General features: G+C 35.8%; 1 protein-coding gene across 24 annotated transcripts in view; it reads left to right on the top strand.

Annotated features, from left to right (window-relative positions):
* The window catches only part of ERC1 (ELKS/RAB6-interacting/CAST family member 1), a 661,999-nt gene that overhangs the window by 268,347 nt on the left and 379,061 nt on the right, over positions 1 to 14,591 (top strand). For all 24 annotated transcript variants that reach the window (XR_011646640.1, XR_011646637.1, XR_011646639.1 and 21 more), the window contains one exon: positions 4,104 to 4,297. Coding sequence is in view for 17 of the 24 variants with exons in the window: in XM_058282535.2 (XP_058138518.1) it covers positions 4,104 to 4,297 (194 nt within the window). In the remaining 7 variants the exon portion in view is untranslated. The remainder of the gene's footprint in view (positions 1 to 4,103; positions 4,298 to 14,591) is intronic.

The raw sequence follows: 14,591 nt of genomic DNA, 5'->3' as shown, positions 1-14,591 counted from the left end.
ACCACACTGAGCTATCATTTCACACCTTAGAGAATGACTATTATTAAAAAAACAGAGGAAGGTGGACTTGGCCCAATAGATAGGGCGTCCGCCTACCACATGGGACGTCCGCGGTTCAAACCCTGTGCCTCCTTGACCCGTGTGGAGCTGGCCCATGCGCAGTGCTGATATGCGCAAGGAGTGCTGTGCCACGCAGGGGTGTCCCCCACGTAGGGGAGCCCCATGCGCAAGGAGTGCACCCCGTAAGGAGAGCTACCCAGTGCGAAAGAAAGTGCAGCCTGCCCAAGAATGGCGCTGCATACACGGAGAGCTGACACAACAAGGTGACGCAGTGGAAAGAAACACAGATTCCTGGTGCTGCTGATAAGGATAGAAGTGGTCACAGAAGAATACACAGTGAATGGACACAGAGAGCAGACAAGTGGGGGGTGGGGAGAGAAATAAATAAAAAAATCTTAAAAAAAAATACAGAAAACTGCAAGTGCTGGAAAGGATGTGGAAAGAAAGGAAGGCTTCACTGTTGGTGGGAATTAGCGGCAGCCTTTGTGACAGGCAGTTTGGTGGTTCCTCAGGAAACTAAATATAGAACTGCTGTGTGATCCAGCAATCCCGTTCCTAGCAATATATTCAGAAGAACTGAAAGCAAGGATGTGAGCTGATATTTGCACATTGATGTTCATAATAGCATTATTCACAATTGCTAAAATAAGAAAGAACCCAATTGTCCATCAACTGATGAGTGGATAAACAAAATGTGGTATGTACATACAATGGAATACTATTCAACTGTAAGAATAATTGAAATTGGGATGCATGTGACAACATAGGTGAACTTCCAGGACATGTTGAGTGAAATAAATTAGACACAAAAGGACAAATATTGCGGCGCATGTGTAGCTCAATGGTTGAGCATGTGCTTCACATTTATGAGATTGCAGGTTCAATCCCTGGTGCCACCTGAACATAATAATAAAAACAAATATTTATATATAAAGGACGAATACTATATGGTCTTTTTAATATGAACTAAAACAATGAGTAAATTCATGGAGGTAAAATGTAGAATTTAAGTTATTAGGAAATTGTGAGTTGAGAATGGGAGCCAATGCCTAATGTATGTAGAGTTTTTAATAAGATTTATTGAAGGGAAGCAGATGGGCTCCCATCTACCATATGGGAGGCCCCAGGTTCGATTCCCAACCCTCCTGGTGAAGGCAAGCTGGTCTGCGCTGTGGCAAGCTGATGGCCTGTGCCTGGAAGAGCTGGCGCAGCAAGATGATGCAGCAAAAGAAGATGCAGAGGAGAGACAGTGATCAGTGCAGCAGACCAGGGAGCTGAGGTGGCTCAAGCAGTTGAGTGGCTCTCTTGGCACTGGAAGGCCCTGGGATTGGTTCCTGGTCCCTCCTAAAGATAAAGACAAGAGGAAAAGGCAAGCATACATGGAAAAAACATAGCAAATGGATACAGAGAGCAGAAAGCAAGCACAAACAACAACAAAGGGGGAGGGTGGATAAATAAATATTTTTTTAAAGTTAAAGATTTAGTGAAAATGTTGAATAGAATTGTTGGTAATACATTATAGTGAGTATAAATAACTGCTGATTTATAAATGTCATTGTGACTAAAAGGTGTAGTCTGGTGTAATATTTCAGTTGAAGGGAAACTAGAGAATAATGTGGAGACTGTATAACTTAGTGATTTTGGTGGTGGATGAAGATTGTGGTTAATAGTGTAATTTTAAGAATGTTATTTTACAAAGTGTTAAGAATATGGAGATATTTGAGAAAATTACCAACTACTGTAACTTATGGGTGATAATAACAGTATTATTATTATATTTTTACAGCAATGGCAAAGAAGATAAATCAATACTAAAGGGCTACAATATTGGGGTATAAGGGGGTGTGGAATTTTTCCTTTTGGAGTAATGAAAATGTTCTAAAATTGACTGAGGTGATGTCAGCACAGATAGGAGAAAATTTGATGAATGTATTGAATATGGGTGTTAGGGATTGAATCATGCTGCCCACAAAGACATATTCAATTCCTAATCCCTAGGCCTGTGGATTTGAACTTAAATAGAATCTTCAAAGATCCTATGAAGATGAGGCTAAACTGATTCAGAGTTGCCTTAAAACAAAATGACTGGAGTCATTATAAGCAGAGGAAATTTGGATATAGTCAGGAGTAGAAATAGAAGAAGACAGATGTCCATGTGACAGAGGTAAAGATTGAATTATGCCAGCAAGCCATCATTAGAACACTATAAACATCAGAGAAAGCATGATCCTACTGACACCTGTGAGAAAATAAATTCCTATTGTTTAAAAGACTTGTTTACAGGAGAACAGAGTAATAAATATATCACAGTAAACCTTCCTGGGACAAACTCCCAGTTTAATTCTTACATGGATTCTTTCTTAAATGGTTTGGTTTGTTAAAGGAAAGTTTACAAGATCTCTGTAGAAAAGGAGCCTACACATTGTGTTCATCATCCATCTTTAGTACAAAAATGTACTAAAAGGAAAAAGATACATTACTTTTGTCATGTCTTGGACACAGTTTTATGCTCTTTCTCTTAAGAAGGAATACTCATTACACAGAGCCATAGGAGGGTCAGGATATGGAGATAATTTCCCAGAGGAAGCAGTATTGATTTAAAATAATGAAAAATAAGAATGAACTTGAATCTCTAATGATAGGTAATTGAGTAAATATTGATATGTATGTAGATGGAATAAACTGCTATTAACAATTATTTTTATATTATGTATAAGACCATTGGGAAATGTTCATGGTAAACCTAAGTGACAGATATAGAGCTTCCCCCACCATAGAGGAGGTCCAGGGTTCGATACCCAGGGTCTCCTGGCCTGTGTGGTGAGCTGGCCCACATGGAATGCTGCTGTGCGCCAGGAGTGTCGCCCTGCACAGGGGTGCCCTCCATGCAAGGAGTGGCCCCCGCACAAGGAGTGCACAGACCCCCCAGAAGTGGAGCCACCCATACGGAGAGCTGACTCAGCAAGATGACGCAACAAAAAAGAGACATAGAGAAGAGACAATATGAGATGCAGCGAACTAGGGAGCTGAGGTGGGGCAAGAGAATGATCACCTCTCTCCCACTCCAAGGTCCCAGGATGGGTTCCTGGAGCCCCCCAATGAGAATACAACAGACACAGAAGAACACACAGCTTATGGACTCAGAGAGCAGACAATGGAGTGGGGAATAAGAAAAAACAAAAACAAAAACTGATTACCAAATTGTATTATGTATGATCTGTGTTGTAAGATAAAATATATAGGAAGGATTCACATCATTGTGATATCATTATCTCTGTTTGGTGGGAGTATATGCAAATTTTTATTGGTAATGTCTGTATACTAATTATGTATTTTATTATATTTGTTTTAGAAATATGTGCCTCATGAATGGGGAGAAAGAGACAAAAGACAGAAAAAGACAAGGAAGGAAATACTCTGACGTATTAGTAGTGGTTATATTTGGGTTTTCGAATTGTTGGTGATATTATAATTCATCTTTGGTTAATCTCAGAAATTAGAATAAATTCCCTCATAGGCCTATCATTTGTTCATTTTTTAATCATTACCAAAACACTGCTTCTTCCCTCCTTCATTGTGATTATTTTTGTACATAGTTATCCAGATGTATTCTGGATAATATAAGGAATGATAGTGTGCAATGAAATATTACTGTACAAATATCTAAAAAAATACATATAACAAATACAAAGTATAGCTAAAAGGAGTGTAACACACCAAAGTGTTTGTTCAGATAAATGTTATACTCTTCAAGGTCATCTCAAGAGGAACTGCATATATTCTAGAAGCTAGTAATAAGTTTTATAGTCTAAATTATTATCTTTCTATCAAAGTTAGTATTTCTAATAGTTAAAGTTCATTTTTAAAGATGATGTTTTTAATGCAGTTTATGAAAGATAAAATAATTCAGAGTTTTATACTATTAAATGTAGTTATTTGGTAATACTTGGCTTAAATTGAATCACAAGACAGTTCTTTGAGACATAGTTTGCTAACTGCCACCGTGTATGCTTCTGACAGAATTTGAACACTTTTCTTTTTAGGCACATGAGGCAACTTTGGAAGCTAGAGCCAGTCCTGAGATGAGTGATCGAATACAGCAGTTAGAGAGAGAGATCACTAGCTACAAAGATGAATCACTGAAGGCCCAGGCAGAAGTTGATCGTCTTTTAGAAATACTGAAGGAGGTGGAAAATGAGAAGAATGATAAAGATAAGAAGATAGCTGAGCTGGAAAGGTAAGGAAAGGAAAAGCAGAATGAGGACTAACTCGGTTAAAAGGGTTAAAGTATGCTTTTAAAAGTGTGTGCGTTTGGAGAACATACTTTTTAAATGTATCTTCCTCTGAATTTAGCTTCTTGAGTGCTTGATGTTACTTTATTATCTACCTTTTATTTTTAGTCAATGTAAACATTTTGTTTCAGTCTCTAAGAAGCAGCATGAAATGGAAATAAATTGGGAAACTGTAGAGTTCAGTATCACTGATTGGCAGAAAGGAAGTATTCAGTCATTTTAAGAGATTAAAACTTTCTACTACAGTAATCAAGAACATAACAAATATTTTACTTGCATATTTATTATTTGTCTGTCTAATGAGCAAATGAGTCTCATGGTCAAGGAGTTAACATTTTATCATTGGTTTAGATCTTATTGAGAGCTGTTACTCCTTTGGGCTATGAATTTTTAGGCTTTTCCAAATCTGTAATGTGGAGAAGCAGGCTATTATATCAGTGCATTGATCAACATTAGAAAAAGGAGGGATATTTTGAGGACAATTTAGGAGACTTGCATGTGATTTATGGAGCTCTGACTTGGAATTCTTCAATATAAGCGATGTTTGAGTAGATCCAAAATAATAGCTCTCTCAGAATTTTGTCTTTTTTAAAGAGTGTTTTATGCTAAAGATCAAGAATTTGCCTCTTGACCTCTCTTTTTATACTTTATATTTAACATAAATTCAAAGATATATAGAAACAGCTCTTCCAATAAAAGCTTATTAAATGAAGGCTGTTCACCTACCTTTTTTCTTAATATCCAGAGACTGATATTGACAGAATGAAATCACTAGTCTATGAGACTCCTTAAGGCCTTATCCTTAGGAATAATTTGTTTTCATGCTCTTGAAGGTTGAGGAAGTGTTAGACTATTTCAATATATTTTTCACTAAGTTTTTTTGTTCTTTTTTTTGTTTTGTTTTGTTTTTTGTTTGTTTTTTTGAGGTACTGGGGCCAGAGATTGAACCCGGAACCTTGTATATGGGAAGCCAGCATTCTACCACTGAGTCGCATCAGCTCCCCTGAGTTGGTTTTTTTGTTTGTTTTCTTGCTGTTTGTCTTTGTTTTTAGGAGGCACTGGGAACTGAACCTGGGACCTTCCAGGCAGGAGCTCAACCCCTTGTGCCTTATCTGGTCTCCTTCACTAAGTTTTAAATTTTCAGGGTTACTGGTAGAGCTTGATATTTTCCCCTTGAAGTTACTATTTTTTTCCTATTCCATGCCTATAGAATTTCAATTTTCAAGAAACCAAGACAACAACAACAAAAATTCAAACCTCACAGTTCTCCTTTACTATTCTCAAAGTGAGAATAGCATGGGCTAATTATCTTCTTGTTTCTTCTTATTTTGATATTAACTCAATTTCATTTTCCTCAATTCTAGATGAGATACTTGGAATTTTATCAAGTTAGAATTAACAAATCACCAGAGTCCCAAAATTTGATTCTGTGCATTTTTTGTATATCTTTGTATTTTCTCTGTACCCTTCTCTTCAAATGTATGCATATGCATATACACACATAAGCTTACATACTCATAAATAACAGGATGCTTTTGATTGTTTAGTGATTTCCCATTTCATTTCAGAGAAGAAATTCCTTGAGAAAGTTTCATTTTTTTGTTTGCTTTCTTATATTAGAAATCTGCATTTGAAATTAATTGCTTGTTATTCCAAGAAGCTTGCTTGAAAATTTTTAAATTCATTTTTCACCCCAGTGCTGATTTATGGACATGGTTGTGATTTGAAGGAAAGTAGGAAATAGGACTATATGTATATTTGATATCCAAAGCACACCAAATACCAACTTTAATTAGTCTCTATAGTTCTTATGTTTTGGGAAGAGAGATGTAAATTATCTACTCTTTCTATAAAATGTAACTTAAAAAGATTGGAAAATGCTGTATGGTTCTGTCCTCTGGTCATACAAGGCTGTAATTTAGTTTTAGGATTTAACTCAAAGTTTCTTGGTTATCAAAAGAAAAAAAACATTTCCAAACTCTGTTTTTGTTATTAGCATTGTATTTTGTTACTCAGTAACATAGTTTAAGATATGAATAAACAATAGAATCATATAACTTTATTTGTGGAAATGAGCTTAGACATCTACTGTGGTATTTTATGGAAGCAGGAACTAAGAGCCAGAAGAGTTATACCTGAAGTTATGCAGTTGTTGAGTGAGAGCTAATATTAATAGAATATGGTCTTTGAATCTGTAGCTCGATTTTCTTTTTGTTTCACCAAAGTTACATATGTTCTTTTTAGATTTACTGGCAACTGTTATTTGAAGGTTCCTTATTCATATGGGATTTATCTTTTTGCCCTATCTTGATGCAGCGTTTTCAGTAAAAATGACTATATTTAGTATTATGGCTTGCTTAGAAAGTAAGGTAAATTTTAGTTTTCCCTGTGCCCTTCGAGGCCATTTCTAGAATCTGAGTCGTGCTTCTTCTGGGAGATAACCAGGCTTTATTTGTCAAAAAATAGTTGTCATTATATTATGCCTTTTATTCCTATGTAGAGTTATTGTGGTGCATGATGTGACTACTCTTTCTTACTGTTTGCTTTGTGTGTTGCCATTCCACTACTTCCTATGTGTGGGTATCTGTCTCCCTATAGTTTATCACTTGAGTTTCTTTACCTCTCTTTTGATTTGTCTTATGGTCCTATTCCATTGGGGTTTTTGGTTTCACTCTATGTTTATATGCCTGTGTCCTCTCTGCCCCTTGGTCATGCTGTTTCTCAAAAAGCCAGTTTCCCGCAAATTATACTCTCCACATCAGGTTTCTATCCCTGCACCATCAGGGGGTTGTTTGGGACGTCCCAGGAAAATGAGTATTATGTAAGGCTATGGTTTTGTACAGAAGTGAATTGTTAACTGCTGTTCTTGCTACTGCTGGGACTTGCTGGGAATTTTGCTTGATCAGAATTAAAAAACAACCAGTTAAATGTCAACTTGACCTTGTACATCTTAGATACACAGTTTGTGGATAAAATTAGTGTGTGTTCTCTGGTAATGTTTCAGTATTGCTGGTTATAATGTCTTAGCCTTTATTTCTAGCCCATCTTTTATGGGCTGCAATGCCCTGTAAATAGCCCTTAACTGATGCAGTGTAGTGCCACACCATAATTCAACACATAGAATTAATTTCTAAAGAGTGTCCAGCAATCTTCAAAGTACAAAAGCAGATTTATAATCATTGAACTAAAGAAAATTCTTGGTATTCTTTGCATTTCATAGTATTTGTTATGTGATGGTCTCTAGTATAAAAGGGTTTAAATCATGAGGAATTCCCAGACCTATCTTTATGGTCTAGAGAAATAAAAAAGTAGTCACTTCCTATGTTGACTCTTACAGAACAATAGTTCCGTAAGAAGGTGATTTAGTTGTACCACTGTCTTGACCAATTGTAACTTTTAAAAGAAGTCATATAAGCCCACCCATACATCATACATATGAAAATATAAAATACTCTCTTCAATTCAATCTAAGAGCTACAACTTCTAAATGATGTTCCACTCTGTGGTATATATCAGTTGGAATTCAACCAGAGAAGCAGAATCAGTAAGATACACACACCCACGCACCCCCCGCCCCCCAAGAGATTTATTGCAAGGAATTAGCCTACACAGTTGTGGGAGCTGGTTAAGTCTGAAATCCATAGGGTAGGCCGCCAGGAAGGGAAGATCGTGTATAAGGTGGAACTCTATTAGTATGGGTGAAAGCTGTGGCCTGTGGGCAGAATTTCTCCTTTCTCCTGGGGACACCTCAGTTCTTCTTTTAAGGCAGGTGTTCTTAAACTTTTTTGTTCCACAGACCCCTTTGTCAGTCAGGTGGAAACCACAGACCCCTTACTAAGTCCACACTATACTGTGTATTATTTAATAAATATATCACACCTGCACCAACATGTCTCCACAAGACTAGTGTTTTTCTGAATTTCAGTTCATGCTCATGGACCCCTTATTAAGAACCCTGTTTTAAGGCCTTCTAAAGGATTCAGTCAGGCCTACTCATTATCATGGATAATCTCCCTTAATTAAATAGATTAGAGGCTTTAATTACATCTGCAGAATACCTTCACAACAACATATAGATTAGGAATTGATTGAATAACTGGGCCCTGTAGTCTAGCCAAGGTGACACTTTAGTCTTTATAGACCAATTTAAGAAAAAGTGTGCAATGTCCATTAGTAAGTAGGTTTAGATTAGCATCAATAACCCTTAATATAATTGGGAATTACTCTTCTAAAGTGAGCATGTTAGAGTCTATTTAGATTCATAATTAATAGGCTTTTCTATGGCATAATGTTTAAAATATTAGGAATGCAGAATAATGGAGGGTGAAATTCTGATATTAGTATCTTGGCAGACTCATATAAGAATTATTTTTTGTTCACTCTTTGACTCATGCTGTCCCTTTTAGCTAAGTACCTATGTCATATCAGCGCACTGGCAGCATTGTCCTTTATGCCAAATGATGTGTTTGCTTCATAATTTTACTTTTGTATTTGCTTTATTATCTTTTTTCTAATATAGAAATGACTAATGAATCCAGAGTTGTTGTTTGCAGCAGAAATCTTTGGCTAATAGGAGGTTATTTACATTAGTCAACATGCCATTCAGGAACTTTTGAAATTGTAGAATGGCAACCATCATCGATTTTCATATAATTTAGGATAGCAAGAAACAGGCTACTGACAGTTTGCCTTTGGTTGGTAGAGGTTAGGAATTTTCGGTGGTCTAAAGAATAATAGGAGGAAGCAGACATGGCTCAACTGATAGAGTGTCCATATACCATATGGGAGGTCCAGAGTTTGAACCCAGGGCCTCCTGGCCCATGTGGTGAGCTGGCCCACCAGCGCTGCCATGCGCAAGGAGTGCTGTGCCACACAGGGTTGTCCCCTGTGTAGGGAAGCCCCACGTGCAAGGAGTGCGCCCTGCGTTAAGCAGCCCTGAGGAAAAAAAGTACAGCCCGCCCAGGAGTGGCGCCTCACACATGGAGACCTGACGCAGCAAGATGATACAACAAAAAGAGATACAGATTCCCAGTGCTGCCGAGAATGCAAGCAGACACAGAAGAACACACAGCACATGGACACAGAGAGCAGACAAACGGGGGGTGGAAGGGGAGAGAAATAACTCTTCAAAAAAAAGAAAGAAAAGAATAATAGGATCTGTTATTGTTTGATTTTAAAAATTAGTAGAAAATGTGAATTTATAACATTTCCCAGTTTCAATGCAAAAAAGAACTAGGATTTTAATAGGTGCAGATTTTATTTTGGTATGTTTTTTGAGATTTAATGGAGGGATTAACAAATGAGAAGGAAGGACATACTTTCTTTTGAATTTATAATCTTTGCCAAGTCCCTAAAATTTTTTGTTTTCTTATTTTTTCTTGTTAATCTTCCTTTAAATATGCATCTCTAAAAACATTGTTAATGAAATTTATAGTTATCAAACTCTTGAAAATAAGACTTTAGTCTTTCCACAACCCACTTTCTTCCCTGTCAAACATATACTCGTTTTTCATTAATTAATGAATTAATTTTTCTAGGTATGGAGAATCTTACCTGCCAGGCTCTATTCTAGACTTTGGTGTACAACAGGGACTAAAACAGACAAAATTCCCTGCCTTATTAGAGTTTATATACTAGTTGGAAGTAGACAGATAATGGAAACTAAGGATGTTAGTGTTAAGTGGTGAAAAATAACTATGGAGAATATAAAGCTGAATAAGGAGGACTGGAATGCCAGGGTGTGGTCGTTGCTCTACTGATGGAGCAGTCCTCAGAAGTCCTTAAAAAAAGTAACTTTATTGATGTATGATTTACATGCCAAAAAGATGCACCCATTTAAAGTGTATTGTTTGAGATTTGACAAATCTATGCATCTGTGTAACCACTGCCACAATCAAGAATAAAATATTTCCTTCACCTTCAGAAGTTCCCTGGTATGTGTTTGCAGCAAATCTCCTCCCATCCCTACACACAGGCAACCTCAGATCTGAGAACTTGAAAAACTCTTTTTGAATTAGCTTTATACATTACACTTGAGTCCCCTCCTTTTGTTGTAGATTTTAGTTTTCTGCCTCACCCCCCCCCCTTTTTTTTTGCTCAGTTTAGAATAAAATAGGTTACATCTACCAAACATCCATTTTCCTGTCTATGTTAGTACATTCCCAAGTTTGTTTAGTTTCCTATATCCCCAGCTCCATGAGTAGATCCTGATTAATTTAAGCCAGTCCTGATAATGGCATTCTTTTTCTAGTGACTGGTTATGCATTGAACATATAACACATGTGATTTGAGGACCGGATTGCAGGAAAGCTTCTGGGAATGATTTCCTTATAGGAAAGAATTGCAAGAAGAGTTGCTCCTTTTTCCTGGACATTATCATGTCTAGATTTGAAACCAAAAACTGCTGAGGTCACCTTCTACCAGCCTAAGACATCATCCAGACGTGACAGAGTTGAGAAAACCAAAGAGAAACAGAGCCAGAACCCTAACAAACTATTCCTGAAAACACCTCTAGACTTCTTGCTATGTGAGATAGTAAATTTTCTCTTTGTTTAAGCTAGTTTAAATAAGGATTTTCTGATAGTTGCAGCCAAACATTCAAACCAGTATAACAGCAATTTATAAACCTTTTCCCTCATTCCCCATTCAAAACAGTAGAGGCAGCCATTTTAGAAAGATTAAAGTTTTTTGAGAAGTAAAACAAAATCAAACTGCTAGATGATCAAGACTAATGTTTGTCTATCTAAAACCTTTGCAAAAAAAAAAAAAAAACTCCATTCCCCTCCCCCCAATATTTTATTTTCTTTCTCCAATTAGGGGTAATTCCCTTGCTATTCCCATTTTGCTTTTTAAAAAAATAATCAATGAGGTAATAATTTCAGGTTAGCAATTAAACCAGTTGAAGATTATTTTCTTATGCCATTATTCTCATATGTCCACACAGGTTTCAAGCCTATATTTCCTTTGTTTCAGTCCTGTCTATCTTTCTCTGTTTGAACCGTGCCACTGTTTTCCACACAAATTCCTGTAACTGATCTCACCCTTCACCTTTTGGGAGGGACATATACAAGTAGATTTTTGCTCTCAGGCGACTACTTTAAAGGGGATATATTTTGACATCTTAAAAGTAAATGTGATCCCCTTAAAAAAATGAGCAAAGGACTTGCTTGAATAGGCATTTCTCCAAAGAATATATAAAAATGCCCTACAGTAAGTACGTGAAAAGATGCATTTAGTCATTGCGGAAACACAAGTCAAAACCACAGTAATAAAAATTATTTAAGGGAATTTATTTGAGACGATTCAAACAAACTGAAAAAAAATACCATAGGGTGATTAGAAGTTTAAACACTGGCAGAATGCATCAAATGTGTATCTTAAAAAAAAAAACCACACAAAATAAAATACCACTTCCAATCCACTAGGATGACTGCTTTAAAAACAAGCAAACAAAAACAGATATTGGAACCCTTTGTATGACTGATGGATATGTATGCATATGTAACAAAAGAGAACTTTTCTCGTGGCATTTGGAGAATTTAAGAGAAAATTGCTAGGCTTAAATTTAAGTTGTGGCCTTTTGATTCTTATATTTGTTTTTTAAGATTTTAGTAGTATCTGAAAAGTTACATAATGAAGTAGAGATGCATCTTTCTTTCATAAATCTAAAATTTCTTTGCAAACTTGACTTACAGGTTTGTTAAAAATTTTTCATTTGGTAGTCTTAGAAAATTTTGAAGACCTCCCTTTAAAAATGGAAGTCAGAAGATGAATGCTTTTTTATGCCTTTTCTTCTTATTTTTTCTTTGACTAAAATTTTCTTATTGGTTTGTGGGAATCTGAACTCTTTTAACTGTTACTTATTTTAAAAAGCAGTGTTATTGAGATATATTCATATATCATACAATCTAAAGTGTATAATCAATTGCTTTTAGTATGTTAAAAAATAGTGAACATGGCAATAAAATTGGTAAAAAGATTATTAAAGTTGCTCTCTGTTGGCAGGAATAAGCTTAGTTATTTTTTTTTCATGTATTTACAATTGTCTTTGTCTTGCATCTATGGGAGATTTCAGTTAGTGTCATTGATCTAAAATTATTTTTTAACTTTCTGTGTCATAACCAGAGGAGAAAAACAATCATTGGGAACAGTGATTTAGAGATTGTCTTCTTTTTGCCTTGAACATTATCTTTGTTTTACACCATTCTACATAATGCTAAAGATCCATGGATTTACAGTTTCCTAAAGAAGTATACAACATGTAAAGTGTTGGCAGACCTACATCCTTATCTTGATAAGGTGTTGGCAGATAAGGTGTTGGCAGACCTACATCCTTATCTTGAATCTACCACTTTACTCACTGTGTGCAAGTCATTTTGTTTTGTTGCTTTTCATTTCTTTATCTTATATAATGGGGAATAATAAATCTTGTCCTACTTATCCTTCATTATTCTCACAGTGCCTTTTAAAAACTCTGGTTTTGAGTCCTGAATTAGACTTGCAACAAATCACTAAATTTTAAAAAACATTGAATTACAAATTGAAGTGGTGCTTGCATTCAGGAAATTAACCTTTCGTTTTAGATGTTTAAGGTAAAATTTATAACATGAAGACAATCTGGATGACAATGGCCATTAGAAGACTATTTGGAGGATAATACTAATTTTAATGAATTTGATTCATTTTTAAAAAGAAAAGACTGCCTGTTATTATAAAAGACAATTATTAAAAAAGACAATTAAAAATTTAAAAATTAAAAAAAAAAATGAAGCCAGTAAAATAGCCAAATATGATTTTTAAAAAAGGCAATCATGAACCACGGGGCTTTGTGCTATGCAGGAATATTGAGCATGACTACTTTCATCTCTTACTGTCAGGCAACATTGGGAATGAATTGATGTATACAGAGCTATATCTTATTGTTCATTATTGCTTTTATTTTATGCCCCCCCCCCAAGAAGGCTCCCTTGTCTGTTTGGTCATTGTCTGCTTGCTGTGTCTGCTCGTTGTGTCTGCTCATTGTCTGCTTGTCTTCTTTAGGAGGCACTGGATATTGAACCCAGGACCTCCCATGTGAGAGGTGGGCGCCTGACTGCTTGAGCCACATTCGCTCCCCATATTGCCTTTAGACTGTACCATTCGAAAGGGATTTTGGTTGATTTCTAGCGAGCAATATTGGCTATGATGAGAAAAAGTAAAGTTATTATTTTTCACATTTGAGAAATTATTTCAAATTCTTCAAAATAAGTTAGAGATCTGTATTACAATAACTGATGTTAACAGTATTTTTCTGCTTTTCCTCTTAGAAACTTGGATCCTTTTAATGAATTGGGATAATTATATATCAAACTAAGCTGGCTAAAATTTTGAAGACACTTAATGCCAGTTCTGGCTTTTTACATGAGAAAAGGAGGGCTAACCTTTTCTTCTTTTCTTTTGTATTTAAGAAATTAGCTTTCTCTCAGCCCCAGAAAATGGCAAATTTTAGACCAATTTTTTTCCTTCAGAAATTTATATCAAAGTAAAATGGTGCAATCTAAGGAGAAATATACTTGTTGAGAATTGAAAATTTGAAATGACCAAATTTTAGTGTTTGTGCAGAATCTGTGTGACCCTTTCCCCTTCTCTAATCCTGGGCTTTATGTTCTGTCTGTGTCCACAAATAATATTATTCTGAATATTGTCCTCATTAATTCTTTCTAACTTTCTCTTTCACAATTTCTTCCTGGATTTGCTGTTTCCTTCAGTCTTACCTCAAGGTGAGTATTAAAACAAAGATATGTAAAAGAGTACCATGTATTACTCTTATCTTGAATTCTAATAAGGCGTTGAAATGATAGAACTTATTTCAAGAAAGAGATGTCTAGAAATCTAGTAATGAGCGCATGAAGTGTTAAGAATATTGGGTTTACCAGAAAAGTAGACTCAAATTTCTGTGCTTTTTAAGATAGTGAGACTGCTCAAAGAGCTAAAATCAGACTGGCCAAGCTTTGATTGAGAGAGAAGTGGCGATAGAAGGAGCCACCAGGCAAGTGAGGAGGAAAAATACTGATTTAATTTATTTAAAATTTCATTTGGGGCATTTTGGCTATTTAGCAGGGAAAAGTACAGAATAAATTCTGGAGAGAAAGGTGCTGTAGTCTATGGATTTGTATAAGAACCTTTAAATTATTTCACCTAGACGTACCTTCACATATCTACCCCCTTTAAATTTTGGTTTTGTGTTGCAATTCTGCTGAA

This window comes from Dasypus novemcinctus, chromosome 20, assembly GCF_030445035.2.
Source record: "Dasypus novemcinctus isolate mDasNov1 chromosome 20, mDasNov1.1.hap2, whole genome shotgun sequence".
Lineage (NCBI taxonomy): Eukaryota > Metazoa > Chordata > Mammalia > Cingulata > Dasypodidae > Dasypus > Dasypus novemcinctus.
The sequence above is the reverse complement of the archived record's forward strand: the minus strand, read 5'-3'. Positions and strand labels throughout refer to the sequence as shown.